Raw genomic sequence first — 27,917 nt, 5'->3', positions numbered from 1 at the left:
ATTGAAAATAATAACACTAAGGTACATCAATACAACACTGAAGTACAGGACAGATGGTAAGATTATAAATGCAAACTCAATGCTTACATCATCCAACAGTTTGCCCTCTACACGCAACTCCCAGGATGCAATGCTGGCCTCTGAGTCCTCTGCGTCAGGCTTGGCAGGGTTGTATGTGTTTGAAATGTACAATCTGAGCTTGCGCTTTTGCTACAAGAGAACACAGTTTACCTTTAAAAGCCCATTGAAGCAAAGTCGAAGTCGCGTCACTCTGCCGCCATATTTGCCTCCCCCTTTTTAAAACTAACCAATAGCGTTTCACTTATGGCACAGTCCAGCAAAGACATACATAAAAGGCGGGACGCTTCAGCATCTAAAGAGCATTTGATTGGACAGGAAATTTGATGAGAAGCTGAAGTGTAGGGTGATGTCATAAAAGTATAGACCTTTTTAAACTGTAGGTTTTGAATGCTTATATCTTCTGTAAGAGAATTTTGTCAGTGTTTTGGACCATACGAGTTTATATTTATTTATTCTGAAGCCTATAACATATTTATACTAATATGAAAAAGTTGAATTTAATTATTGTTTAATCATTTTGTTCCTCTTGGTCTTTTAATGTCAGTACCTTATTATTTTTAGGCTAAACAAGATATCATTACTTGGCACAGAGTGCTGTTTTAATTATCACCAAGTACAAGTTAGTAAAATTAAAAACGTAAAATGTGTTCTCTAACAAAAACCACTGTCATACAGGTAACACATGTATACACACCTTCATTGGTCTTTTAAGGGCTTCTTGTATGTCCACCCTCTTCCTCATAATGGTTTGATCAAGTTTGCGTTCAAATGCCAGGAGGTCCATGTATGCCTGGGACTCGGGCACCAACTCACGAATCTAATATAAAAAGGCAACAATTAAACTCCAATTGCATTTGGAATATTGTCAGTTATTCATATCCTGAAAATTAGAGACATCCAGAACATTCACAGTTTTTGAAGGACTGAGGCTAATAGAGAGCAAGGTGATTTTTCCCCACAAAATCTGTTTATTTTTAATAATTGCATCAATTATAATTTTTTTCATAATTAAATTATAATTAAAATGTTGTCCTTTGAGAATATTTAGTAGAATATCCAATTATTTTCAGAATATTTTAATTTTACTCTCTTTGTCATAGACAGTATTACAGTAATGAGATTGTCAGCAGAAAAAGCAATAAAATAGAGAAATTATTCTTTAGTTTGTTCATTTTTGTGTTATTAATTATATTATTTACTGCCATGATGTTTCAGTTGCTTCTTAAGTTGATCTGCCTTTAAACAAACCTTTTACTGACAATTTAACACCAAAGGCCTTGGGAAATCTCATTACCGTAACCATTTAAAACGGTCAATACCATTTCATGTTTTGTTAAAGTAAAATTAAGCCATGCTGCCTAATCAAGTTGTTATTATTCATACATAATCAGACATTAATAAAGTATATTTTGATATCTGGGTCAATGACATGACATGCATATTGTTGTGTCCTGGGCATAAAAATAACTTGATTATGACATGTGTCACTTTATTCTAACGTATTTAATTAAAATACATTTTTTGTAGTACTTTTTAATAATAAATACAAATTTTAGTTTGGTATCTCAAACTTAAAATGGCAGTGGTGCAACTGTTAAAAATGGTGTTTAAATGATCAAAAACTGAAAATAAGATACTTTGGCATTATTTTATGTTCAAAACCTTTCCTATAAACAAACTTCACGAATATCAGTATGTGTTGGGTTGTTAGATTCATTGAAAAATATTTATCCAACAATTTGGATGTTCTCAAATGTCAAGTTGTACGACCACAATATAGGCCTTTTATGAAGAAGTTAACAAGTATAAATAGTAAACATGATATTACATCATACAAAGAACCCCAGGTGGTCTTTACGGGTTTATAAATATCAGAGGTGTATAATACTTAAGTATTTTAGTTACATTTTCCAAGCATCCGTGCTTTATCAGAGTGTTTGTCTTCGGAAAAAATTTACTTTTCTTTACTAAAAAATGTTCACTACATTCTAAAGCATAGAATCATACTGTGTATTCATTATATATTGCATATTAAAATTGATTTAATGCCTAATTACATAAAAATTGTGTACTTTTACTTTCTTGAGTAAAAGTACGAAATTTTTTTTTACTTAAGTACAAAAAATTACTAGATGTTTAATGTACTTAAAAATTAAATATAAACCAAAAACTTGAAATTATGAAATGTAGTGGAGTAAAAATTATGATAATATGTTTTGGAATGTATGTTTTCCAAAGAAAAACATTAATAAAATACGAATAATTGAAAATTTACTTTTATGTAGAAAGTAAAAATACTTAAGTACTATACAACTCTGATAAATAGTTTGTAGAGTTTATCTCAAATGCTGCGAAAATAGCTACTTTAATGTAATGGGTAAGCTAGTACACTTTCCGTGTCAGGTGGTACAACCAATTTTATCAAACACGTTTTAATTGTATTTAAAGGGATATTTATGAATTTGATATCACAGGCAAAGTAGCATCCAAGTAGAGGTCTGTGAAAATGTAAATTCATTGCATAGGTCAGGTGGTGAATAATTTAATAAGTTAAATAATTTTAATAAGCTAATAATTTTAGTTTAAATAAATGCAAAGTAGGGTCTATAATTGTTATTATACGTTTTAAATTATTGTTCTTAAATGTAAAGTTATTAAATGTTAATTTTATGGTAAAGTTGTTTTTTCAAACATTTTTATAATTATAATTTTTTTCATAATAAAATTATAATTAAAATTTTGTCATTTGAGAATATTTAGTAGAATATCCAATTATTTTCAGGATATTTTAATTTTACTCTCTTTGTCATAGACAGTATTACAGTAATGAGATTGTCAGCAGAAAAAGCAATAAAATAGAGTGATCACATGTGATAATTTTTGTGTTATTAATTATATTATTTACTGCCATGATGTTTCAGTTGCTTCTTAAGTATGACTCAATAGCAACCTTTTAAGTCAATGACTGTTTAACATTTTGTCTCTTGTTTACGACTTTTTACTGAAACAAATCATGTTTGTCCTTGTGTGATACAAGGAAAAACTGTAACTTGACATGCTCCTGATTTTCACTCTATTGCATCATTCTCTATTTCCCATGTGACTTCCAGCATTTATAAACCCCATCACAATGAATTAACATCTTGGGTTTCACCTGTTACGAAAGACACTGGGAGGATAATATTCGTGTGTGTTGTACCCTTGGTATTCTAGAACCCACTACCACTAATACACACATCAACTCCGGTCTCCAATTCCTCTGTGGCGTGTCACATCCCAACGGAGGCGTATTACCAAATCAGTCTCGTGCCTCCACACACATCCCTGTTCTCCATGCAAACACACGGCAACACACACTCCGGGAATTAAACCACCAAACAGAACACCAAATAAAAAAGATCTTTGTGACTGTCCTGTTCACCCCCTTTTACTTTCTGCCCCCCCTCCCCAGGATAATTACCTGCACAATGCAATCACACTTTTGGCTTGGCACATAAAATACACACATGCATGCAAAGATAAAAAGCATAGTGATGGACCTCACCCTTTGAGGGAGAATCTTGTCTGCCATTTTTCTTCTCTTGGCACTACGAATGGGGGAAAGAGAGAAAAAGAAAAAGAGAGAGAGAGAGAGAGAGCATGTTACTATGGTGACTGATAGCAGAGTCCACAGGCCATCTGCTAAATAACTGGGACCCATCCAGACGTTTTTCCAGCTGTGTGTGTGTTTCTGTGTGCAGTATGTGCGTGATTAGTGAGGGAGTTTAAAACACATACTGGTAATGTTTTTTTGTTTGTTGTTTTTTCAACTACCGGCACTTTGTATCCTTGAGACTGATTCAAGTTGAATTTTTTTTGTTTATTACAGTCTGCATTATTTATTTATTTATTACATTAGAACCGCCACTGATATTTTTCATCCTTTCATTCATTTTTGACCTTATCGGATGGGTTTTACGTATCGATTTGATAACACTTGCAGTTACAATATAAAAATCGATCATAAAAAATATATTACATTTAAAAAGTGTAAAATGTTTATAAATCATATAAACATTGTTTGAAAATTATTCATTTCAAATAATCCTACCAACACATACGATTGTTTAGGTCATTTGTCAACTCCCCAAATATGACTCAAAGATGCGTGCCATTTACTAAATTGATGCCTCTACTGGCAGCAGGTGAAACGTAGTATACTGGGTATGACATTATAGATGGGGGTATAATTTTGCAATGATGACATTAGGATATGATAACTAGGCATCAAAACTGTCACCATTTTCTTACAAATACAAATATTCCATGTGTACCGATGTCAAATTATCACTTTATATGAAAAAAGACACAAAATTAATCATTATTTGCTGTAAATCTCAAATTCTGTGTGTACACCATAGACTGTAAAAAACATGGACAAAGCGACGTTGTTTCCTTTTATTTTAATGAATTAAAGCCAAAAATGTCCGACCATGGGCGCTGCATGTTACATAAAAACATCAATTTGGAGCCAGGGCATGACAAGATGGAATCTTCTGTGGAGCCAAATGCGGAGCCGCTGTATCAAACTTCGGCCCAAACGCTTGCGCGCCTAATTCAACCGCGCCAATCATAACGACACGCCCCGTTTCTATAGCATTAAAATACTAGCTAAAATAAAATGCATCACAAAAATGAACAATTGAACATATATCAGTGTTGTAACAACTACCTAAAAAGGACCAATACCATCTTTCGGAAAATTTTATTGGAAGTGTAAATCATTTTTTTTATATAGATCCAAGTTCGTTTGCATGGAGAGGGCGGGGTTTATGACTTGTACTGCAGCTAGCCACCAGGGGGCAATCAAAGAGCCAGCGGCTTCAATTTTCCAGATCGTTCATTAACTGCCGCCAGAAGAAGCAAAACATCATCTTAGGTTGTGAAAAATGACATTGGCTCTCGTTTGTCTCATGACCGATCATTACTTCGGTTTGCAGTGTTAAATGCTATTAGCTCTTTATGTTAAAATGAGCTCTGACTGTGTGCGATGAGTTTTTGGAGTTGTTCATATAAGTGATCTTATGGCTCAAGTTCGCAAGGTTTGCAACGCAAGTTGTTTGTAATACTTTTATACTGTTGTTTATTGGTGAATTTATGGTTGGGTTTAGGGTAGGGGCGGGGTTAGATGCTGCAAAATATCTTTAAAACCATAATGTTCATAAAAACCCTTTTAAATTTTACAAATGCAGAAAATGAAATGCATCTAAGGTAGGGGGTGGGCCGATACGATATTCTGTATCGATATTAGTCCGATATTGGCGAATCGAATATTGTAGAAGTCTGGAAGTACACTCCGATCCAATACCAACACAGACCTTATCATGGCAACTTGGGTTAAAGCGCAACTTGCTGAGCAACATTAATTTGCACAAAGTTGCACTTTAAATTGTCCAAAGTTACACCTTAAATTTCATTTTGAATTTTTCTGCTGACTAACTAAAAATGTTGCTACTAGAACCTGTTTGAAACATTTAAATAAAAATGAAGCAGCAGCATTGCACAATGTTTCAATAAGTCTTGTATTTGCACAGTCATTTGTTTCACAGTAAAATGTTTGAGTTACGTAGCTCTGTTTAAGCATGATGCTTTTTGTACGGCTAACAATTGTGTTATTTGCAGCTTAATTGATTAAAAGGGCGATAGAGATGGTATTGGATCGGTATCGACAGATACTCAAGGTTGTGGTATCGGCCCAGCCCTAATCTAAAGCAGACAACCTTGAAACATAACCACTGGTTGTAATAAGGGCCACTAGAGGGCGCTAATCATTGAAACATTACAGTACATCGTAATAAGCAGCTTGCACAAACTATAAGGTTGTTATATATGAAGGACAAGTCTTGCTGGTGAAAACAAATTAAATATACATAAACATTTATGAACAGACTGTTTTACTTAATTTAAAGGGAAAATGTGTGTTTTATTAGTCAAAATCAATGTCTTTATTCATAAATATGTCCTCATTGGTGTCAAATGACCTCTGCCAATGATCTGACTTTTCTTTGTAAGCTTAGAATTTCTTCTTTTTATTTACATTAAAAGTCCTAGAAGGCTTCCATGTCGTTTCGCCATATTGAAAAACTATAATAGCAGACAGGGACAAAAAGCACTAGCCTACCGCAACGCGTTTTCACATCGGGTTTTCATTCAGAACACGCGAACCAGCTGAAACGGACAAGAAGATCAGTAAGTAAATAACGGCTACCGTAGTTTCAACACGCATTTGGAAAAGCGAGGTGCTAGAGATCACTATTTGTTTGAATGCAAAATACAATTTCACCACTAGATGGTGGAAAATCCTACTTATTGTCCTTTAAAAAAAATTATAACGCGTCATTTCCATCACGTATGCAGTACAATTAATACATTGTGTAATGGAAATTATAAATTAGGGAATAAATTACAATAAAATGCCAAAAATAACATATTGATATATGTAGATACACAGTTAAAAAACAGTAAAAGAGAATTCAAAAGTACCCATAGTTGATGCAGCACCCCTTTATGTTTCACCATGTGTGATTCTGTGTATGCAAGACTAAGAGTGTTGGCCTGCTGCTTACACATCTGGCTGTCTTAGTTATTGTAATATATCTTATTTGTTAACCAGATCTCTGTCATCCACATTATTGAAAATACACCGCTGTTGTGATCTGTGCATCAAAATATGCACATTTAAGTCTCACACAATGGCTTCCGTTATCAGAAAGATGTTCACTTCCATTCCTCTACCACAATCATGGTGCATATGATTCATTATCAAACAAAATGTTTTCCATTGACAGACACCCTGACGGCTCCTTGAGACCAGAGCTGAGGAACACATGAGGCCATCGGAACAGGAAATGTCTGTCCACATTCACATCCACACCCCCTCTGGAGTATAAACTTTCTCATGGCCCGACTCATCCACCCCAAGCCACAATGTTCCTCCGGGAGAAGTTGAGAAGAGGAGATTTGGTGCTGGAGGAGGTATGAGGTTGAATGCCTCAAGCAATCCATGTAGCTTTTCATTGAATTGGAGTCATAGTTCACAGAACGAACGTTAATGATAAGGAGTGAAAGAAGATACGGGTGTCATCAGAAGGGCCTGTGTCTGATGGATCTGATGTCGTGTCACTAGGGTCATGCAACCTGCACACACATCTATCTGGCCTGAGCTCCATGTTCTGGCATGCATAACTCTCAACACTCAGGTCGTGTTGACCTTTTACAACCATTTCAGTGAATGCTTGTTTTAATTTAATCTGTTACATTAAATGCACACATGCATTGGGCAAATAGAGACCAGTGAAGTGTGATGCCGCAAACGGGAACAAGCCAGTCTAGCAGGGACATGTCCATCACAGACTATCAAGCTAACATGCAGCAGAATAAACAGCCTACTTGGATCCAATCGGAGGATCTGACTGGGCTTCTCTCATGTCCATCTGTCTCGCAGATATCTCATTTGTTGCTGGAAATCCAAGTGGCTTCCTATAGGTTAATGGGATTCGGGGTACCTCTAGTTAGTCACTTTAATACAGTGTTGCAAGTTTAAGAAACTATGGCCCAGAAAGCATTAGAAATGATGTACAGTCTACACTTTTGAAGCTTAATAATTAAAAAAGGATGCTATTTTGTACGAGTGTGCATGGATCTACACTTTGAATCTTCATCGGAAACAGTAGACCATCCGGGAACTTTATGGATACTCTTTTCAACAAACTATGATTTAGGACATACTTAAAGGAACAGTATGCAGGATTGTGGCCAAAACTGGTATTGCAATCACAAAACTTGTGGCTAAAACTGGTACTGCAATCACACAACTGGTGGCCAATACACAAAATGACAACATAAACATCAGTTGAGGGCTGCAACTCCACTTTTTAAATGACAATATCCTGGCCAGACCACTGTTGTCAATGATATTAATTATTTGAAATGAAAATGATTTCTTAATGTCTAGTAACATATCAGGGCCATTTTATGATTCATTTATATACATTTCTTACATACTGTTCCTTTAATTATAATTTTTAAATACTATTTTGGAAAAAAAGCCTTTTGTGAAACAGAAAGGATCTTTGCATGTTAAAGGTTCTTTACAGAACTGCAAGGTTTTTCTATGCATTGTGAAGCACCTTAATTTTAAGAGTGTAAAGTGAGCTGAAAAAAAACCCCATTTTTACATGAACTCACTTTCTAGGACGATTCTGGACTGGGGGAGGTTGCACAGGCTGGGTTGAGGCGGGGCGTTTTCGGTTGGGGTCCAGGGCTGGGTTAGGCATCCCTGGCCGAATAGGTGGCGTTCCTCCATACGGAGGTCCGGGAGGCCCCATGGGAGCTCCTTGATGGGGCATTCGTGCCCCTGAGGTCATCCCTGGACGCTGTGGAGACAAGAGCAATCTTACAGTAAAAAGTCACATGGCAATAATAATATCTGCCAACAAAGCGGTATTTCTGAATTGATGGAGGGCAGAATTAAGCGGACTTGAAGCAAAAGTATTTGATGAACGTATACAATGTGCTGAGACCATTTTTGACAGTTTTTGCTCCGAGCTCTTCATATGTTATAGGTAGTATATAACATAATACAACTGTGCAGTAAACACAAATAATTACAATGTCATTATACTGTAAACTAGATTTTTATTAAATTATTGTACTGCCAAATGCAAATTAGTACCTCTATTAATTGTAACAATTAAGAGCAGAAAATCCCAAATTTAGGTGACAAAGAGGGTAGATACACTGTACAAAAATTCAGTAGAAATTACAATGTTATTGCAGCTGGGTTGCCGGTAACTTACCGTAGATTTAAATTTATGTTATTTACTGGCAAGAGTTTGTAAATACATTTTAAATATTAACAAGTCTTTACCTTTACAGAATAAAACTATACAATAACAGCCTCATGCAAAGCATTCTGGGAACCAGAAATCATCATCAACCTTTTTCTGTTTTTTGCTTCAGATTTTGTTTCCCAGAATGTTTTGCTTGATGCAGTTTTTTTGGTTTTACTCTGTAGAGACTTGTAAATGTTTAATGTTCATTTAACTTCTAAATGTTGCCAGTAAATAACATAAATTTAAATCTACGGTAAGTTACCGGCAACCCAGCTGCAATAACACTGTAATTTCTACAAATTTTTTTTACAGTGGATATGTAAAAAAACATATTCAAATGCCCAGTGTAAAGTGAGTCCTTTACTATTAAAAGTATAAAAAATCTATACAGGACCGCAGAATTTTTTTATTATTTTGTGAAATAACCTGTTCAATCTAAAGGTGTTGTTTTGTCCAAAGTTGTGCAAAATAAATATGGATCATATTGATAATATTAATATTCTATATTTAACATTGTTTTTTATGGTTTGCAGCTAATGTGAACTTAAGAGTACTTTAATGCCCTCTTGGTTCAGTATGTGAAGCTGAACTAGGCCAGCGCCTCTTGCACCTGTGCCTGTCACTTCAAAATCGACAGCTGCTTTGGCCCTTAACTGAAACATGGAGGTGCTATAAAAGACTAATGTTAAAAGACAGCTGAGAAAACTGTGATGTTAAACAGCTTTCTATTTTATCTAGTCCGCATTCACTTTCCTTCATGTTAATAGTAACATTTTGTTGAACGTCTTTTTAATTTTGTCAATGCTTTATATTATAAAACACCTAAAACATCTTAGTGCTATAAAATTGCATTATAATGGAATTAATTAAGCAAATAATCATTGCACTGGCATCTTCTAGATTCTAGAATCAAAATAGTAAAACTAAACAAAAACTAGCTTAATTGGTAGAGGATTGCATTAGCAGGGCAAAAGATCATGTGTTTGATCCCAGGCAACACACATAGTGATAAAATGTATACATTGTGATGCACTCTAAGTCTATTTAGTATCTACAAGTGCATGAATAAAATGAATGTACGTGAGTTGTGCAGGACATTCGAGATCTAGTGTTCCTGACTCATAATGACAAAGTCACAAAGTCACTGTGAAGTTCACTGAACTTCCAGAATCTGAGCCAAAGTCCCCAGCTTCAATCCTCCCTGCAGTGTGTGCACAGCGCACCTCTGCCAGAGAAGCTCCTGCATTGTTCTCCGACCCTCATGACCCACTCATCACTTCTCAAACTAGGCCAAGCTCCAGGGGTGTCAGGACCCGGTCCAATCCCAGAACATCCGAGATATAGTGGGACGTGAACATGTGGACGCAGCTGGAAATGGGAAGCGGTTTCGATACACGTCTCTGCACGCCTCTGCCAATCCCCGGCTCTCAAGGTCGCATTGGACGCGCATTAGGGGAGGTCGGTTTGGGGCTGCAGCGTTGCGCATCATAGAGGACAGCTTTATAGAAAAAGCACTTTTCTAATTCTAAAGTGACAGACTTATATAACACATCGGTTGGGATATACAGTAGTCGTGTTTGAAACTGCTGTTCCTGTAGCGCATCAATTGGTAGATCACGTGTTAGTAGCAGAAAGGTCATGGGTTTGATCCCAAGGATCACACATAATGATGAAATGTATATGTTGTAGTGCACTGTATAGGTCACTTTGGATAAATGTGCCTGTCACAGTGAGAAAATTGTAAAACTGGTCTATACTGCAAAAGACCAGCCCGGACCAATTAAAATCAGCTACCTATAAGATTCAGATGAAAGTGAAAAATTTATACACAGGCGGCTTCCGAAATGCCTACTTCCATACTAAATAGTATACGAGGCGAGTGGTATTTCGAATTCATATTATTCCAAAAATAGTACCCAGATGACTACTTCCGGCAGGATCCCAACGTGTTCATTCGATGGACCCTTTACTATCCCGTGTCGATGGACCCTTTACTATCCCGTGATCCTCTGGAAGAGGAGTTATCCAAAGAAGGAGAAGAAGGAGAGGCGTTGTTTGATTCAAAAATTTCCAAAGAGGTAACAAGGCTGTAGTCAAATGCAAATACATATATTAAACAGCTTTCCCTTGTGGTTGAATTGCGCTAGATTAAAGTCATTCGAGTTAAAGACTAACTTCTTGTTATGATGACGCATGTCAAGTGATATATCAACATGGCAGATGTAGGACGTCCAAATTAATTCTTTCACTAGTACTAGGGCTTTCATAATGATTAAATAATCGTCTCATTGCGATTGTTTGACCTCATTGTGATGATTTCAGATCACCGCAATGATTGCACATCTCTCTAAAAACACAAGGGGGAGCTGCAGCGCCTGTATAAACGAGACTGTATCAGATTACTTTTAAACATGTGTTATGTATTAATGTTTACTGCCGGGTAAACCTTGCAAAATTTTAATAATCACAACAATATGTGAAAATTATTTCATAAACAAACGAAAAAATGTATGAGAATTAAGTGTCAAAGCAATAAAATAGACAATTAATCAGCATAATCATCAAAGCCCTAAAACAAGCAATTAATCGCCATAATCGCCACAATTTATTAGGCAATTAACCGTCAGCCAAATTTCATAACCGTGACAGCCCTAGAGAGTACCTACTGTTTCAACGGTCGATGACTGTGACAGTATGTGTTTTCAGACACAGCCTTACTATTTAAGTAACTTAATTTAAATAACTTACAATTTTTTTGACTGTAATAAACAAGGAAAAGAGCTACCAGTACACTTGACAAATGTATACTTTTGTTTTCCACTGATTAATACGAAGTTATGACATAATTTTATTTTTTAACACATCAACTACTTATTGTTAAAGTGAAGACAACAAAAACCTTAGAATACCCTTTACAGTCAACTTATTTATGCAAAACAATAGTTCCAGTAGATAGCAGCTATATGTCTCTCAAAAGTTTTCAAAAGTCTTCATTAACTTAATTAGTCCTTTAACACAGTTGTACAGTAAACATCTTGACACCAATTTAATTACAGCCAAGCATTCGTCCACTGCATGCTCACTGGCGAATAAAATAACACAGCAAAATTTTAATGTGCGATTTTCCCTCAGGGTCTTCTTCACACACCCTTCCTCGCCTCCACGCACACACACAAGCATCTTCTGTTCCTCACTAGCATCTCTTCATCTCTCTCCCACCGTAGTCCAAGTCTGCATAGTTTCGTCTTATACTTCTGCAGGTTGATGATCAAGCACCTTCATGCTATAACTTGTCACCACTTCCCGTACCCCTCTCCTGCGATTTTTATTAAAATTGATTACAAAATTAACAACAGCACCCACTGCATCCCACAGACCCTGGACAGATCCACACACTTCCACATGCAGATCCAAACACGCTCGCTTGCTCACTCACTCACCACTCCATGGACGAGAAACTCAAACAGTTTACTCTTGGTGGCTTTACGAGCTCCTCCAGCAGAATCCTCCATGTCAATTTATAAAAATCCTCTCTCTTCTGATTCCTTTATTCCTGCAACCACTGCCTCTCTATGTCCTTCCCTGACTACTTTCCCTCTCCTCTCCAAAAGAGAGTGCTCCCTCCCTCCTTCTCGGCACTCTGACGTTCCTTTTCTCCACTCTCTCTTTCTCTCTTTTTAGAGCGTGTCAGTGTGTGGCCGAGAGAGTTAAATATCTCTCTCTCTCTCTTTCTCTCTCTCTTTTTGTTGTAGTGTTTCTTCCTTTGCAGATTCTGGGTTGGGAAGGATAGGGCTCTGAGAAGGGGGCTGTCGCTGGACCACCAATGCGTAGAGGAATTCTAGTTAAGTAATACGATAGGACTGCCAAAATACAGCCATGGAGCTGAACTCCAGTCAGTGCTTTTGTGAAATTAACAGTGTGTGTATATATATCAAGGTGAAGGTCAAATTACTAACTTTTCCCAAGCAAAAACCTGGCATAGTCAATTAAGGTTTTTTTTTTTTACTTTTATTGTAATAATGGATAAACTGTGACGGCAAAATAGATTAATCAGATATTTGGATTCCTATATATTGTGTTAGCAGTGCACATGATTGTGGATTTGATTGCCTGGGAACACATACTCATAAAAATGTATATGATGGAAATGTACTTTAAATATACTGTAAATTGCTTTGGATACAAGTGTCTGTCAAATGCAGAGAAAATGTTAAAAAATAAATAAATTAAAAGGAATTTAATAAGAGCATAAAGAGCACACGATTATAATTCGAAAGAGATTGGTTCAGCTCTCCCTTCAGCAGTAGAAGACCCCCTTGATGGGCCCCTATAAATGCAATATCCCATTCAATCAGAGAAAAAGGGGTGCTGGAGAGGGGCAAACACGTTTTGGGAAGAAATGAATTTGGTTGCCCATGTGTAAAAGCAAAAAGAGAGAGAGAGAGAGAGAGAGATTTCGTAGCGCTTCAAAGACGACAATTTAGCTTCCAACGAACGCAAAATGCTGAAGTAATTTTTTAAATAATGTTAGGTCTATGTATGGGAATTCACCACACATCCCCCGAGATTATATGTGAAATGCACATTGAAATAATCCAGTCAATTCAAAGACGTAAATGCTGATGTACACCATGGTTTCTACACAGCAGCTGCAGGTGAAAATCCTGCCCACGGATGTAAAGACATGCACATATTTACAAGAAAAGCGCGCTTCTGTAGGCTACATAGGCCGTCTCCATTGAAAATTCAAACTTCAGTATTACTTCTGTACCACAGACACAAAGAAGAACAGGTGTTGTGTTAAACAATGAGGTTTAACGGATAAGTCCGACATGTTGCACGCGGACTCACTCATAAAGTTACAAGAACAGCATTATCAAACAAGTTTTGTTACACACGGTTTCTGTTTGTATCCTTAATCGTGACGCATGGTATTCCTTTGTGTACGCTTATTGATTATCAATAAATTCAACAGATATAAATTCCTTATTTATAATTTAGAAGTTAGAAAAAGAGGACAGTTTAATTTGACAGGTGTCATGCAAGTGCAGGATTGTTTGTAGTATCAGTACCAATGCAAGAGATGGCACATTAATCTTTAAATAGATCATTTGTGACATGACTGTTTCCAGTATAACACCAGTAATTTTAAAACCCCTTTAAAATTATTTTAAACCCATTTGCTTTAAAGAGGTAGGAAGCGGTTAATGACGCTACGCGATGCGACGCAGACGTTGCGCTCCTACCTTTCTTTCCATCGCTTGTAATTTTGCTGCTCACAGTTCAGTTGATGAGGTAAAAACAGTGAAATACACGCGCTGAATATCCGGCAACTACTTCGTTGTTGCAGACGGATTGTCGGCTACTCCCCCCTCCCCCGGGAATGAGAGCTGGATGGAGGGATGCTGGAGAGGAAGGCCCCTGTCTGTGATTTCAGTCAGGCTCGAGCTGCGGTGAGTGCGGCAGACGGAGGCGCGCAGGCGCAGGGATTCAACGATGAGTTGAGGGAACGTCGTCAAACTACAGTAAACCCTTGACTGGAGGAAATCTGTACATTTCTTTAATAACTTCTTTTTGAAACAAAGCTACAAGCGTAGTTTACAATTGTTCCAAGTACCATTTAATCAAATTACAGTAATAAAAATGCATACTGAGACAAAGTGGCATCCACCATTTGACCGCTATTATGTTTAAAGTCCCCATGAAATCAAAACAGACGATTTGTTTTTTAAATGGAATATTGCTGTGTTCATTAAAAAACACATTTTACTTGTTTGGTTTCCGTTACACTCGGAAATAAGTCCCAATACGGAAGTAAAGTCGATTTCAACTTCCTGTTCACAGGAATTTTAGTGAATCACCCCACCTTTCTTACAGATTTGAAGCTAATAAAATGTTGTGTCCAAATGTTGACCCGTGTGGTAAGTAGCCATAATAAGCATAATAAAGAGATTACGAAGATCTTGAGAGAGTTCTTTGCTTTTACCCATTATGAAGTCTTTCCTGTGTGCCTCCTGGGTAATGAGAAGCCTTTATAGGCCATCAATTAGGACTAAAGCAGCTGATATCAAATAGTACTGATAGGGGGCAGGGTTTCTCTCTCAATACTGACAGATTTCAGGCGATCTCCTGGCTTTCTGTGCCATTTTGCACTTTGTTCTCTTCATGTGTTCAATACTTATTTCCCGTGTCATTTCACTGTATTTATTATGACTCAACTTGTATACTTAAATGTTCTGATTTGTTTCTATGATTTATTTCAATATTTGGCTTGATGGCTTCATCTGGTGAAAACTGTGTCAATAGCCCACTTAGAAATCCACTTACTGATAAAAATGCTGATGTGTCAAATACTTATTTCCCCCGCTGTACATGTTCATACATTAACTTCTGTGTAATTTCTGTGCCATTTATGACAAAGACTCGCAGGTTAAATCGGCCTTTAAAGGGGACATACAGGTATCAAAAATTTGACTTTTTCCATGTTCCCCAGTGGGTATATCAACCTTAAACATGTGAAAAAGGACAACCCTGTAACTTTGTTTTGGTAAACCATTCTCTGCAAGCATGTAAAAAATAAGTTATTGAAATTTAGCTCCCCTTGTGATGTCAAAAGGGGATCTTATTATTATAATAATAACCACCCCGATCTGCACTATCCAACCACGGCACTGCTATTAAGTGCAGAGAAAAAATAATTGACAGCACAAATGAGTTTTAATTTTTAACAAACCACCATTATGGTGATCAGTGTTTGCATTTAATCAGCTCATTTGGATTTAAAAGGACAAACCCTAAAATGGCACATATAATAAATTATCTAAGGGGTATTTTGAGCGAAAAAACTCAAAAAACGCACTATGGGGACACTGAAGACTTATTTTACAGCTTAAATAAGTCTCATATGATGTCCCATTTAAAACATGCATAAGCCGTCAAGCATTTTAAAAATAACACCAGTCATCAGTAAATAAAAGAATGATTTAATAGATTATTTCTCTGTTTCAAAAGCCATATTGTACACAATTTATTTTAAATATCCCAAGATATTAGAGCAGTTCTGCCCGCCTTGCTTTACTACAGTACAGTTTGAGCCTGACAGACAGCCAGGTGAGCCCCTGCTTGAAACTTGGACAGCCAAAACACCATTTCATATACCCCTCTTATCAGCAAGCCCCAGTTTTTCACTGGCAGCATGCACATGAAAAATAAGTGAAAGATGACAGGCACAATAATAGCATATCTATTTTAAAATCAAAATCAAACATATAGCATATCTGTGACAAGCGTAAACTTGGTGCAGATGAAAATGGCAAAAACGGTGAACAAAAAATTAGACAAAAACTTTAATCAAACAAATACCTCAGAGATGTACCTCTGAAATCACAGTCTTCAGCAAACCTGCAGAGTTCAGAAATCCCAGACGATTTTGCCACTGGCACTGGTAAGTGAACAAGTGCAAAGAATATTTATCTTCTGTATGTGTGCAAACTTGTATATGCTGAACGTGATTGGACAAAAACGGCCATCAACGGCGATATACCCCAAACGCGACAAAACTGAAGAAAATGGTGAAGCCCACAAGTAAGGCTGTGGCAGGTGCTGTGAAGAACTGCCTGTACTGGATTTGGAAATACCAGAGCACAGAAAGCATAAGAACAAACAGAGGAACCATGAGGCTGCCAATGTTGAGCGCCACATGCACCTGATCAGCAGCACGAGCACCCGCAGGCATCGCTCGGGTAGCATGCTGAGAGATGTGGCAATGAAGAACGCTGTTGTCGGCCAGGTTGAGAGACGACAGCGTCTGCCCATCGTCCTGAAGAAGCTGGCCCTGGTAAATCAGACGAACCTGGTGTTCCTGTCCAGCAAAGTAAGTCCTGAAAATGCAATCAAACACATGTTTATGTATACACATAAATTGACTGATTTACCTGCATGTGCAATACAACCACAACAAACCATCTCATGGTTGTCATTCAATAATATACACAAAACATTTCTTTAGATGTATCTATTTTTCAAATTAAAATGACATTTCAACTTGGGTACATTCTGGAAACACTTTCCTTGACTAAAGCAACAAACTAGCAAATTGTCCTTCAAAATACAAGCCATCTGAAAAGCCTCAGAAGAATCTCAAATATGTTTACTCCTAAAATGAAGCCAATGATGAATCGGTGAAAAATGTGCGCAATGTTTTTCCGCAATCAAACAAAACAAAATATTCCCTATAAATTCCTTTCCATGATTTAGACTTTCTAATATGACATTTTGCTTAACACAAAGCTACTGAAAGCACGTTGACACCCACTCAAATGGCAAATGCATTCTATTTCCAGCAGATGTTAAATACCTCTCCTATAATTTTTTCAGTTTCTGCTAGAGGTTTCATGGCATGGAAATTCTGGTAATTCCTAAAGTACAGGGTTCCCACACCTTAGTTAACTTCAAATTAAAGGACCTTTCAAGGACTTTCCAGGTCCAATATTCTCAAATTCAAGGACTAAATGTGGGGACACATTTTAAGTGAGCGCAAGGTTACATCGTGTTTTAAGATACATTGTTACAGTTCCCTTTCGAGGGAACTCGCACTGTGACACTTTGGGGACGCCTCCAGTGCGTCTGAATGTGTAAATCAAATTCAACCAATGGTGAGGCTTAACCACAAAGACAGGGTGACGCGGGAGCCAGGGAGTATATCGCTATCTGAAATATTACAGGGACGCAGGAAGTATGGCAAGGGAGACGCAGCGTCTCGTTCCCTTCTCAGGGAACAACAGTTACATACGTAACCCGAGACATTTTTGTGTGTCAAACACAACTATGCAAAAAGCATTTTGGTATGAACATACAAAAGATATAAGAATTTAAAGCGAACACGTGTGCTTAAAAAGGCTAGATTTTTTATGAAATTATCCTACACTACACAGGGAATAATATGGATTTTTTTCCAGAAAACTTCTTGCATAAAATAGATTCAAGCACTTTCAATGACCTGTATCTATGCATGTATTTTTTTTTAAACTTCCCAGGGCCTTGCCAGATAAAAATAAAGCCTTTAAATTATAATATTCTTTCAATATATATATATATGAATTTGAATGAATTACGGTGAAATCCAGGCACATCCGAACGCCAGGGGGCGCTCCCGTGCAGAAACTCCCTTTGTGCCACAGAAGAAGTAGTATTACGAATGCTATTCCAGGAAATGTCTACAAGAATATTTATATCACTGTTCTTCAAATTGTTTCAGGTATTTTCATGATAATATTGAATATTTTAAATGATTTGGTTTAACGAGTGTTGCTTTTTTAAATGAACGTTATAAACGACTCCGACTCGTTATGATTTAGATTGATAAGGACTTCCTACTGACCAAATGCCGTAGTACACGCACAAGCTGTGCATGAAACAAAGAATCGCAGCCTTGCGATTCAGAATCGATTTCAGACAGGCATTTTTAATGGGACACACGGTTGAATCGTTACATCCCTAATATATATATATATATATATATATATATATATATATATATATATATATATATATATATATATATATATATATATATACATTATATATATACATTATATATATATATATATATATATTAAATCTAAACATAAAAACAATTACATGACTTAATGATTTTATTAATTTTGCGTAATAGGCATGGGCCAGTTACCGGTTTCAAGGTATACCGAGGTTTTAAACAGTCAAGGTTTCAAAACCACTAAAATGTTCTGTGATACCGTCTCCAAGGTATGAGCTGTGTTTATACAAAATTCATTAAATCATTAAAGGTATAGCGGAAGATTTTCGTTTTCCGGGTGGATCACCTCTTTTATTGGTCATCACAGATGTCAATCATTCTGATTATATGTTGACGTATAACCATCGTACGTGCTCGCCTCTAGGTTCGCTTTCTGCACATGTGCACTTTCACGTGTATGTGTGTTGTGCTACGGTTTCAACCATTCATTGATGGTCGAGTTCTCGCTGTGTTTTTTTTTTCAAAATGTCTGAGGGTTGCAAGAGAAAAAGTGTCTACGAATTGTATGACAAGAAGAGAAAGGACTATAAAGAAAGAAACAAGACCAGAGTGTTTACGGGAGTTTATTTCACACGATGGCCGCTGGTGTGAGCTAAAAGGACAGGTTGGGCTTCCCACGCGAAAGGTACATTTTGTCATGCCATTTGGAGAAATCCATTTAAAATCACTGCTAGTAAAAGTTGATGTAAGCTATGATTAGCGATGCTAGCCCTGGCCAAGTCACGAACCGCACAGACACGGTAAACATGCCGACAGCAACTTGTAAACAAAGCGAAGAGAAGAATTGAGCTCCTGCATGCTCTCTCTCTGTCTCGTGCACGCATTTAACAGGCGTTCCCTCTCGGGAGGAGGGAGAGTGTTGCGTGTGCATTTTTAAAAAAATACGGAGGGTCGGTTCTTTTAAATAATTCGGGAAAATCTTCCGCTATACCTTTAAGTCATGTGATTGATTTAATGTTTACATTTAAATAGATAGTTAACACAAAAATGAAAGTACTGTCATCATTTACTTAAAGGGGGGGTTCAATGGTATTTCAAGCATTCTGACTTATTAACACAGTTATAGAGTTGCTTCCTCATGCTAAACGTAGGCAAAGTGTCAAAAAAGCAGTTGGACATGTTACAGAGTATTTATGTGCCGAATCCACTACGCCAGGGTTCCTATAAGTTTCGGAAAGTTTTTTTCCCCGCCCACCCGTCAATCAGCAGGAGACGCTAGAGCTTGCAAACAGCTTATCACGCCACTCAGCTTTGTTTAATTTCAAAAGTCAACAATGGCACGAAAGATGAAGTGTGTTTTTGGATGTAAGGAGAAGACATCCAGCCTTATGAAAACGATGGATATAGTTTATTATCCGGGGTAGCAGCAGAGTTTTGGGTGTGTGTTTGATGCGGTGGATTTTCCCAACCGGGTCATGACGAGTTGCACGCGGTAAGACTTCTGTCTTATGTTGGAAATAGTCGCGTGCATATTATATAAATGACACGAACATGTAGTGAATCATAAGTTAAAACAGTGTTGTATAGTGTTGCATGACTCGTTCTTGCTCCTCCTGCGGTATAACTCCTCCATCTTCCTTTTTTCATACGTTATCGGAAAGATTTGGTAAAGCTAATCTAAATTTATAAATCTAATTAAACTAAAGACTCTTCGGAGATGTAATGGATGTCATACTACTCTATATGTACTCTAGATTAACATCAGAAATGCAGAAACAGCGTGTGTTACGTGAGCTTTAATCTCATGTGGTTACAAACATGTATACATTTCTTTGTTAAGATGAACACGAAGGAAGATATTTTAAGAAATGTTTGTAACCAAACCATATGTGGACCCCATTTACTTCTATAGTAGGAAAAAATAATACTATGGAAGTGAATGTGGTCCACAAACGGTTTGGTTACAAACATTTCTCAAAATATCTTCCTTTGTGTTCATCTGAGCTAAGAAATTTATACAGGTTCGTAACAACATGAGAATGAGTAAAAGATAACAGAATTTTCATTTTTGGGTGAACTATCCCTTTAACATACATTACAAAAATATGATATATTTTTTAAAAGCATATTTAAAGTTTTTATTTTTACCTGGCATTTGTAAATAACACATTAGTGTTGCAATGGCAATACCGCGACACCGTAATTTTTTTTGCTAAAGGTTATCATACCGCCAGAATCTTATACCAGCCCATGCCTATTGCGTAAACACAACTCAAACACAGAATATTTTAGTGGTTTGAAAACTTTGACTCTTCAAAACCTTATACCTAGAAACCAGCCTATGTCTAATCCAGGGATACATGTACATAATATGTCTCGTGTTACATTGTGTCTCTCTGTTACCACAAGCGTGTTAATGTAAATTGCTTTCTGATGAACTGCAAGAAGCCATCACAATTAACCCAACCAGTGGATTAAATAGTTCATAGATGTTGTTGTCATCATCAAAAGTTGTTACTTCTGAGCATTCTTGCATTTCATTTCACTGTTCTGATTGAATTCATAGAGCTAGACATTGAAAAGAAAGAACTGATGTAAGAGCATAAGGTCTCTGGCTGGCAACAGTATGTGGGCAGAACATTTCTTGGAAAAGCTTTCTTACTGATTGACAAAAATGTGTATGTTGCCTAGAGACAAATAATTCAGTATGAAACGGAGGAGGATGCAACAAATCTTAACTCAAAACCAATAAAAAAGATTTAAAATACGTAACCAGACATAAAATAATCCTACATAATGTAAAGAATATTCAGTGAAAATATAACCTTGATATATTTAATGCTGACTGAGTAAGGTCATATAAAAGATTTAAATTAATGTGAAATTAACGATAAAAAAAATCAAACATTGATTCTCCCAAATAGAACATAAGGGCTATATATGCTCACATATATGTTCAAATAATAGAAACATTTAGTTTCTGTTTGCTTACCTTTTAATATATCCAATCGTGTCTTGAGGATTCACTTGCGCTGTCCTTTCCGTATCATTCAAGAACTTCAGCCTGAGCACCATGTTTCTTTCAGTGTCGTTCAGTGCCTCTTCGGCCGAAGGCTGTGTGGCACTTGGGTCGCTGGCTGTAGTAGATGAGGGACCGGCTGCCCCTCGATGTCTCAACCCATCCCTCCCAATCTCTTCTTCCTCCAAGAGCCCTCCCTCACCTCCACCAGCCGTAATGCCATCCAGGGCCTGCCCCTCCGCTCCCGCTACAGTTCCAGGCTCACTCTTATTAGTTTCCCTGACATCGCCGGGCGACGAGTCCGTGTTACCTGGGGGGAGTGGCTCTTGGCTGTCAGTCTCTGTGGAGGGGGCGGTACCTGGGCTAGGTGAGAGCAGGTGTTCGGGGGGTTCAACAGTGTGAGTGGAGGCCCAGGCCAGAACCAGGACGAGCACCAGGAACACCACTCCAAAGAGCAGGGTGACCTCATCACCCACCCCCTCTATTAGAGCCATCCTGGTCCACTGTGTCCTGGACTAAGGCAACTTCAAACTTGGCACCTATAGCACATGTTAACAATTATTGGTTTTGATAAGGGTGATTATCGAATATAATGTTATTAATGAATATATTGCAGAGAAGATAACTCGTGAATAATTTTTTTGACACTTGTATGTATGGATATGCTCATTTTAGCATTCACTATGTGACCTTTTACTGCATATGACATGTTTTCTTGTACAGTTAACGAGTATTTTTTGTCAGTACAGTAATATATGTAATATATAAGTGTGTACTGTGTATAGTACTTATGTCTATATAAATACACACACAAAAATATATAATTTTAGGAAAAAAATATTTTAATATATATTTATATATAAAAATGTATATATAAAATATATAAATTATATCTAAATATAAACATGTATATACACCTGCAAATGTTTCATAATTACATACATGCACGCGTGTGTGTGATACACACACCCACATATATTATGCAAATAAAAACTTTTATTCTGCAAATGATTAGTCGCGACTAATCGTGAGGCAGCACTAGATATTTGGTATCTCCAATTCAACTAATTTGCATGTATTTGGCCTGTGGGAGGAAACCGGAGTACCTGGAGTAAACCCACACTAACACAGGGAGAGATAAAGCAGATTTAAAGCCAATAAGATGAATATATGCCGAGAGAGTTCAGATGATATAATTTTTGATAGATATATTGACACACTGGAGTCATTCGGATTACTTTAATGATGAATGTATATGCTTTTGTAGCATTAATACATTCAAAATATTAGAAAGTCGTGAAAAGCAAAAAATATTACTAAATATAACTCTAACTGTATGAAAATAAGCGTAAAATAGGCATATATTTAGGATGGCATGAGCATGAGTATGCAACCCTACCTTGAGGCATTTCGTATTGTAGTCACTATATTTGATTGAATTTGTCGTGTTTATGAAGTTGTGGTTTTTTTTCGTGTCATTGAGCATGAATTTCTATATGTCTCTAGCAGACTTTCTTTTTCTTGTCATTTTATGTATTTTTTTTCAGTTTTTTTTTTTTTAATCATTGTTGCCTGGGATTGGGGTAAGATTTAGGCTGTCATTTTATGTATTGGTTTCTACTAGTTGTTTATTCTGATATTTTAAGTAGTTTAGCTTGGGGTTAGTGGGGTTTGGGTTAGGATTAGTGGTTGACCGATAGTAGATTTTACAGATACCGATAACTAAGTTGGTCCCTGCTTGCCGATAACCAATTGAATTAATCGACTGATAGTTTTTTAAATGGATAGTGGATTTAAAAAAACAAAAACACTAAAAGTGAAAATGTGAAATGTATTACTAAAGTAATAAAACAACAGTACTGAACCATGAAAATGTGCTTAAAGGCAGGATAGGCAGGAATTATCCAAAAAAACTCTACAAATTTGTTTAAACTGTCTTTATATATCAATACACAAGTAAAATGTAAGCACTCTGAAAAAGAGAGTACAAAAATCGAGTGTCCGTAGACCTCTCACCACTGCCCCAAACACAGCCAATTTTTCCATTCCTTCCACCTCCTCCCTTCTGGGTTTCTTCTAAAGCCACGCCCCCTAAACACATGAACGCGCGACACCGACAGCTTTGCTAGGAGAAGGATTTACCTCAGACAAGCGGAGAGGAAGGAGCGCGGTGCATGTAATAACATCATGTCACAATCACATGTAATAATACACATAACTTTATCACTATGAATATAAACAGATAGGATGCCTTCTAGTACTCACTATTAAGCCCGTGTTTTGCATGGAAGAGTTTCCGTGATGAAAGCATTGTTGACTCTGATGAGGACTACACTCTGCAGACAATACCGAGGAAAAGCCACGTGATATTTACTCTCGTTTGCGTTTTGCCTTCGCTGACTGGATATGCACTTTCTGTGAGTTCTGAAAGCACTTTCTCTGCCATTTTGCTCTTCCTAGAGTGCCTTGTGCACGTTCAAATCAATCGGGTGTGCGCATGTCTGGGAAGATCCCACAGCAACGGGTGGTGACATGGTCGTGCGAGAGAGTGATATTCGCGCAAGCTAATCATTTGTTTCGTCCCGAATGGAAATTATTAAAGGCAGGATAGGCAGGAATTATCTAAAAAAACTTTTTTACAAATTTGTTTAAACTGTCTTTATATATCAATACATAAGTAAAATGTAAGTACTCTGAAAAAGAGAGTATAAAAATCGAGTGTCTGTAGACCCCTCAGCACTGTTTTAAACACAGCTAATTTTTCCATTCACTCCACCCCCTCCCTTCTGGGTTTCTTCTTAAGCCACGCCCCCAAAACACATGAACGCGGGAATTACCTCAGACAAGCGGAGAGGAAGGAGCGCTGTGCTTGTAATAACATCAAGTCACAATCACATGTAATAATACACCTAACTTTATCACTAGGAATATAAACAGATGGCTTTTATAAACGGATGGCTTTTAGTACTCACTCAGCCAGTGTTTTGCATGGAAGAGTTTCTGTGATGAAAGCATTGTTGACTCTGACGAGGACTACACTCCGCAGACAATACCGCTACCGCATCATCGACTCGAGGAAAAGCCACGTTATATTTACTCTCGTTTGATTGCTTCGTTTATTCCTTTTTTGCCTTCGCTGACTGGATATACAGGTCATGTAAGATGTGAATGCAGTTTCTGTGAGTTGTGAATGCTATTTCTCTGCTGTACTTTTGCTCTTCCTATTGCCTTGTGCACGTTCAAATCAATCGGGTGTGCGCATGTCTGGGCAGATCCCATAGCAACGGGTGGAGCCATGGTCGCGAGAGAGAGTGATATTTGAGCAAGCTAATCATATCGTCGCTGTCCGATGAAACTCACGTATGTTCATTTTGCCGATTTTGAGATTTTTCGACAGATTGAATGTCCAGGTTCATTTCCATATACAGTATGCGTCACATACCTAAATGGCCAATGAAAAGTTGTGAAATCATGTCATCTGATTTTAACGTATATCCATTTGGTGTCAAAGCTGTCAATCACGCCGCGTATCTTCCGCCTGTGAAGCGTCTCGCCGGCCTCGTAAAGTTTCATTGAAGCGCAGCACTGGATATAGCCGAATAAACAGACGAATGTGAGACAATATCTTTCCTTCATCGAGGTAAACGTTCCCCCTGATGCCAGACGTACGTCTAGGAGTGACTAAATTACGGTAGGACTGTGCAAACAAAGTATCTGTCTAGCATTGGTGTTATTATTTACGCTGGGGACATCCCACCGCTTTTTGAAGGCGTTTGGTTAAAATGTTTTGAAAAATCAAGCGATGCTTAAGACTGGTTTTGTGGTCCAGGGTCACATATGTTGCGTTGTATGCTGATGGTGTGTTTTCTTGTACATATGTAATGAAATTCATTGTAATCATTTATTAAACGCGCTGCTGTTTTCTACGTTGTGGTGCTTTGGCATATTCGGTTGAGCTGGTGTTGCAGGGACTTTGTCAGTGTATTGATTCATTGTCCCTTCATAGCTTGCAAGAGACATTTAATACACTTATAATTAATATTAAATAAAGTAAGCGTATTTAACCAAGACGTAGGCTATTTAATAAACTGAGCGTATTCATCTGTCAATACGAAACGCAACTTGGGCATTCTAATTAATGATCGGAAGAACGCGTATCGATCACAGTTACCGTAAAATATGCACGCATGTCCATTTAAACTCAATTTTGGTCAAATGTGGATAATATCATTACACTGGCAAGAATATGGTTACATGTAAATATGCCGTACCAAGTATGACAACGCTACATTCAACTGCTTTTGATATACAGTGTTTTTTTCACTTCCTGAAAAGTAACCGTTTTGGACATACGTGAGTTTCATCGGGCAGCGACGATATGTTTCGTCCCGGATGGAAATAATTAAGTGTGTTTAACACAGTCGTGAGAGGTCTAGACACTCGAGTTTTATACTCTCTTTTTCAGAGTACTTACATTTTAATTATGCATTTGTATATAAAGACAGTTTAGACAAACTTGTAAAAAAGTTTTTTAGATAATTCCTGCCTACCCTGCCTTTAATGAAATAAATTTATTAAATACAACTTAAAGAATGGATAAATCATGGCTAAAAGTAACCAGCTGCATATAAACTAATGCAAATCGATGGTAATAATCATGACATTAAACATTTGGGTTGGATTTATCTGTGTGTATTTTTGTGTAACTTTTTGAGGTACTACTAATATTAGCGTCCTGTCAGCCTTGGTGACAAACTTAGGTTCCTGCTGTTGTTTTTCTGCTAATGCAGCATCTATTCAGCAAATTAATTACTTCATTAATACACGATAGCCAATTCATCATGGAACTATCGGTGCCGATTAATGTGCAAAACTGATTTATCAGTCTATCTCTACTTAGGATGTCTGAAATGTAACAGAAAGTCATTCTAACCCCAACCAACAATGGTAAAAAAAGAGAACAACACATAAAATAACACAAAAGTCGTGCCACAGACAGATAAAAATATTTATAGAAATCTATGCTGAGTGACATGAAAAAGACATTCGTGCTGCCACGAAAAAAAGCAAAAAATCGTGTCCATAAACACAAATAAATAAATCAAATATTTTTTGACTGTAACACGACATGCCTTGAGGTTGAGTTGTATGAGTGAGTAAGTATAATAAAAAAATAATTTTCCAGTAAACTCTTTATACAATTATATACAATTATTTTACAGTCAATAACATAATTGTTCATATTAAATTTATAGGTTTCCTGTTTTCTTTCTATCTATTTCTACAATGTGTTCCTCCACTGTCTTTAATGTCTCTACTTCTGCTTTAATTTCTGTAAAGCTGTTCTGCAACAATGCAAAATAGAAATAAAATTAAATAAAAGGTTTTTAATGCATGAATGATCACCCAGCAATGTGTATGTAAATATTTGCTGCCATAGTAAATGGGCATGTAAATACGCATTAACTGTGTAAGCAAAATGGTGTAATCTTTTAAACTGTTACGTGCACGAACCTTTGAACACAGAGGGACAGTGAAGTGATACCACATATATACTGATGACAGCTATGCATGCAGTATAAAATAACCCTAACCCTAACATTTTACCCAAGTTACTCTGGACTATAAACAGACTTTATCAACGACTGTTGATATAGTGACATATCATTCAAAGTTAAACAGATTTGTACACGACACCCCAATTAAATACACTTTCTTAACTGCGGACAGGTGTAAACGGAGAGACAAACTACACGTGAAAGTCCTTAAACTCAATGTAAGTTACAATATATAACGACTAACAGGAAACGAAAACAAACGTCTGCAGCCACGTATACAGTACACAACAAAAGTTATAACCGATTAAACGCAACCATTTTAAAACCTAAACAAGTTTTGTACAGTTATATGTGTGTGTTGAAGATCATCAGGTGTTTGTTGTAAATGATGATGATGATTTGTGTGTGACTGTAAGACGCACCGCTCACTCTGCTACAGCCTCGAGGCAGCTAACACGAGCTCGAGACAGCTGCTAATGCTCGCGCGTCTTAACTAAACGCGTCCCCGAGGTAAGTGGTATAAAAAGTTAAACCAGTCCGAGGACACGACAAAATAACTTACCGTTGACATATCACATCATATGACGGTCCATGATTTGCACCGTTTTACGTCTGCGCTTCCTGATCACTGACAGAACAGAACGATGCATAAAAGGCTACTTCCGGTTAAAAGCAGGACGTCAAAATAAAAGTCCAATGGTTTTAAATTCTAAACCAGTTTGTGTTTTTCAAGGCCTTCCCTCGTTGTTAACAACAATATTTGAAGGGAACCACACTCACAATTTCTACCCGATAAAATATTTTATAGCTTGGTATAACAAGAAAGATGTGTTATAAAATAACATTTTAATAATTGTTAAAAAAAGAGAGATCTTGAGGGCCCCAGTAAA

General features: G+C 37.0%; 2 protein-coding genes across 4 annotated transcripts in view; both read right to left on the bottom strand.

The window, feature by feature from the left end:
- Window positions 1–14,429, bottom strand: part of smarcd3a (SWI/SNF related BAF chromatin remodeling complex subunit D3a) — a 69,771-nt gene extending 55,342 nt beyond the window's left edge. Inside the window, exons 1-6 of one of the 3 annotated variants that reach the window (XM_055201867.2) lie at window positions 14,201–14,429; window positions 8,308–8,495; window positions 7,510–7,599; window positions 3,626–3,668; window positions 776–898; window positions 88–210 (exon numbers count right to left, since the gene is read on the bottom strand). In XM_055201867.2, coding sequence (XP_055057842.1) covers window positions 88–210; window positions 776–898; window positions 3,626–3,668; window positions 7,510–7,599; window positions 8,308–8,495; window positions 14,201–14,212 — 579 coding nt within the window. In that variant the 5' untranslated portion in view covers window positions 14,213–14,429. Of the gene's footprint in view, window positions 1–87; window positions 211–775; window positions 899–3,625; window positions 3,669–7,509; window positions 7,600–8,307; window positions 8,496–12,394; window positions 12,610–14,200 lie in introns of those variants that run through there. The other 2 variants (XM_055201866.2, XM_055201868.2) reach the window with 2 other exon arrangements.
- A 1,492-nt stretch (window positions 14,430–15,921) lies between these two features.
- On the bottom strand, window positions 15,922–27,748 carry tmub1 (transmembrane and ubiquitin-like domain containing 1). The gene is made up of 3 exons (XM_055201869.2): window positions 27,590–27,748; window positions 21,443–22,008; window positions 15,922–16,834 (listed from the first exon to the last, which is right to left on the bottom strand). Exons 2-3 carry the CDS (start codon window positions 21,961–21,963, stop codon window positions 16,483–16,485), a joined length of 873 nt encoding a protein of 290 aa, XP_055057844.1. The 5' UTR covers window positions 21,964–22,008; window positions 27,590–27,748; the 3' UTR covers window positions 15,922–16,482.
- Between the last annotated feature and the right edge of the window lie 169 nt (window positions 27,749–27,917).

This window comes from Misgurnus anguillicaudatus, chromosome 2 (genome assembly GCF_027580225.2).
Source record: "Misgurnus anguillicaudatus chromosome 2, ASM2758022v2, whole genome shotgun sequence".
NCBI classification, from domain to species: domain Eukaryota; kingdom Metazoa; phylum Chordata; class Actinopteri; order Cypriniformes; family Cobitidae; genus Misgurnus; species Misgurnus anguillicaudatus.
The sequence above is the reverse complement of the archived record's forward strand: the minus strand, read 5'-3'. Positions and strand labels throughout refer to the sequence as shown.

Excerpts from the sequence above, each read along its gene's own strand:
- tmub1 (XM_055201869.2), bottom strand. The coding sequence starts at position 21,963 with ATGGCTCTAATAGAGGGGGTGGGTGATGAGGTCACCCTGCTCTTTGGA. Across the intron at positions 16,835-21,442 it reads ACGATTGGATATATTAAAAG|GACTTACTTTGCTGGACAGG; the intron begins GTAAGCAAACAG and ends TTGCATTTTCAG.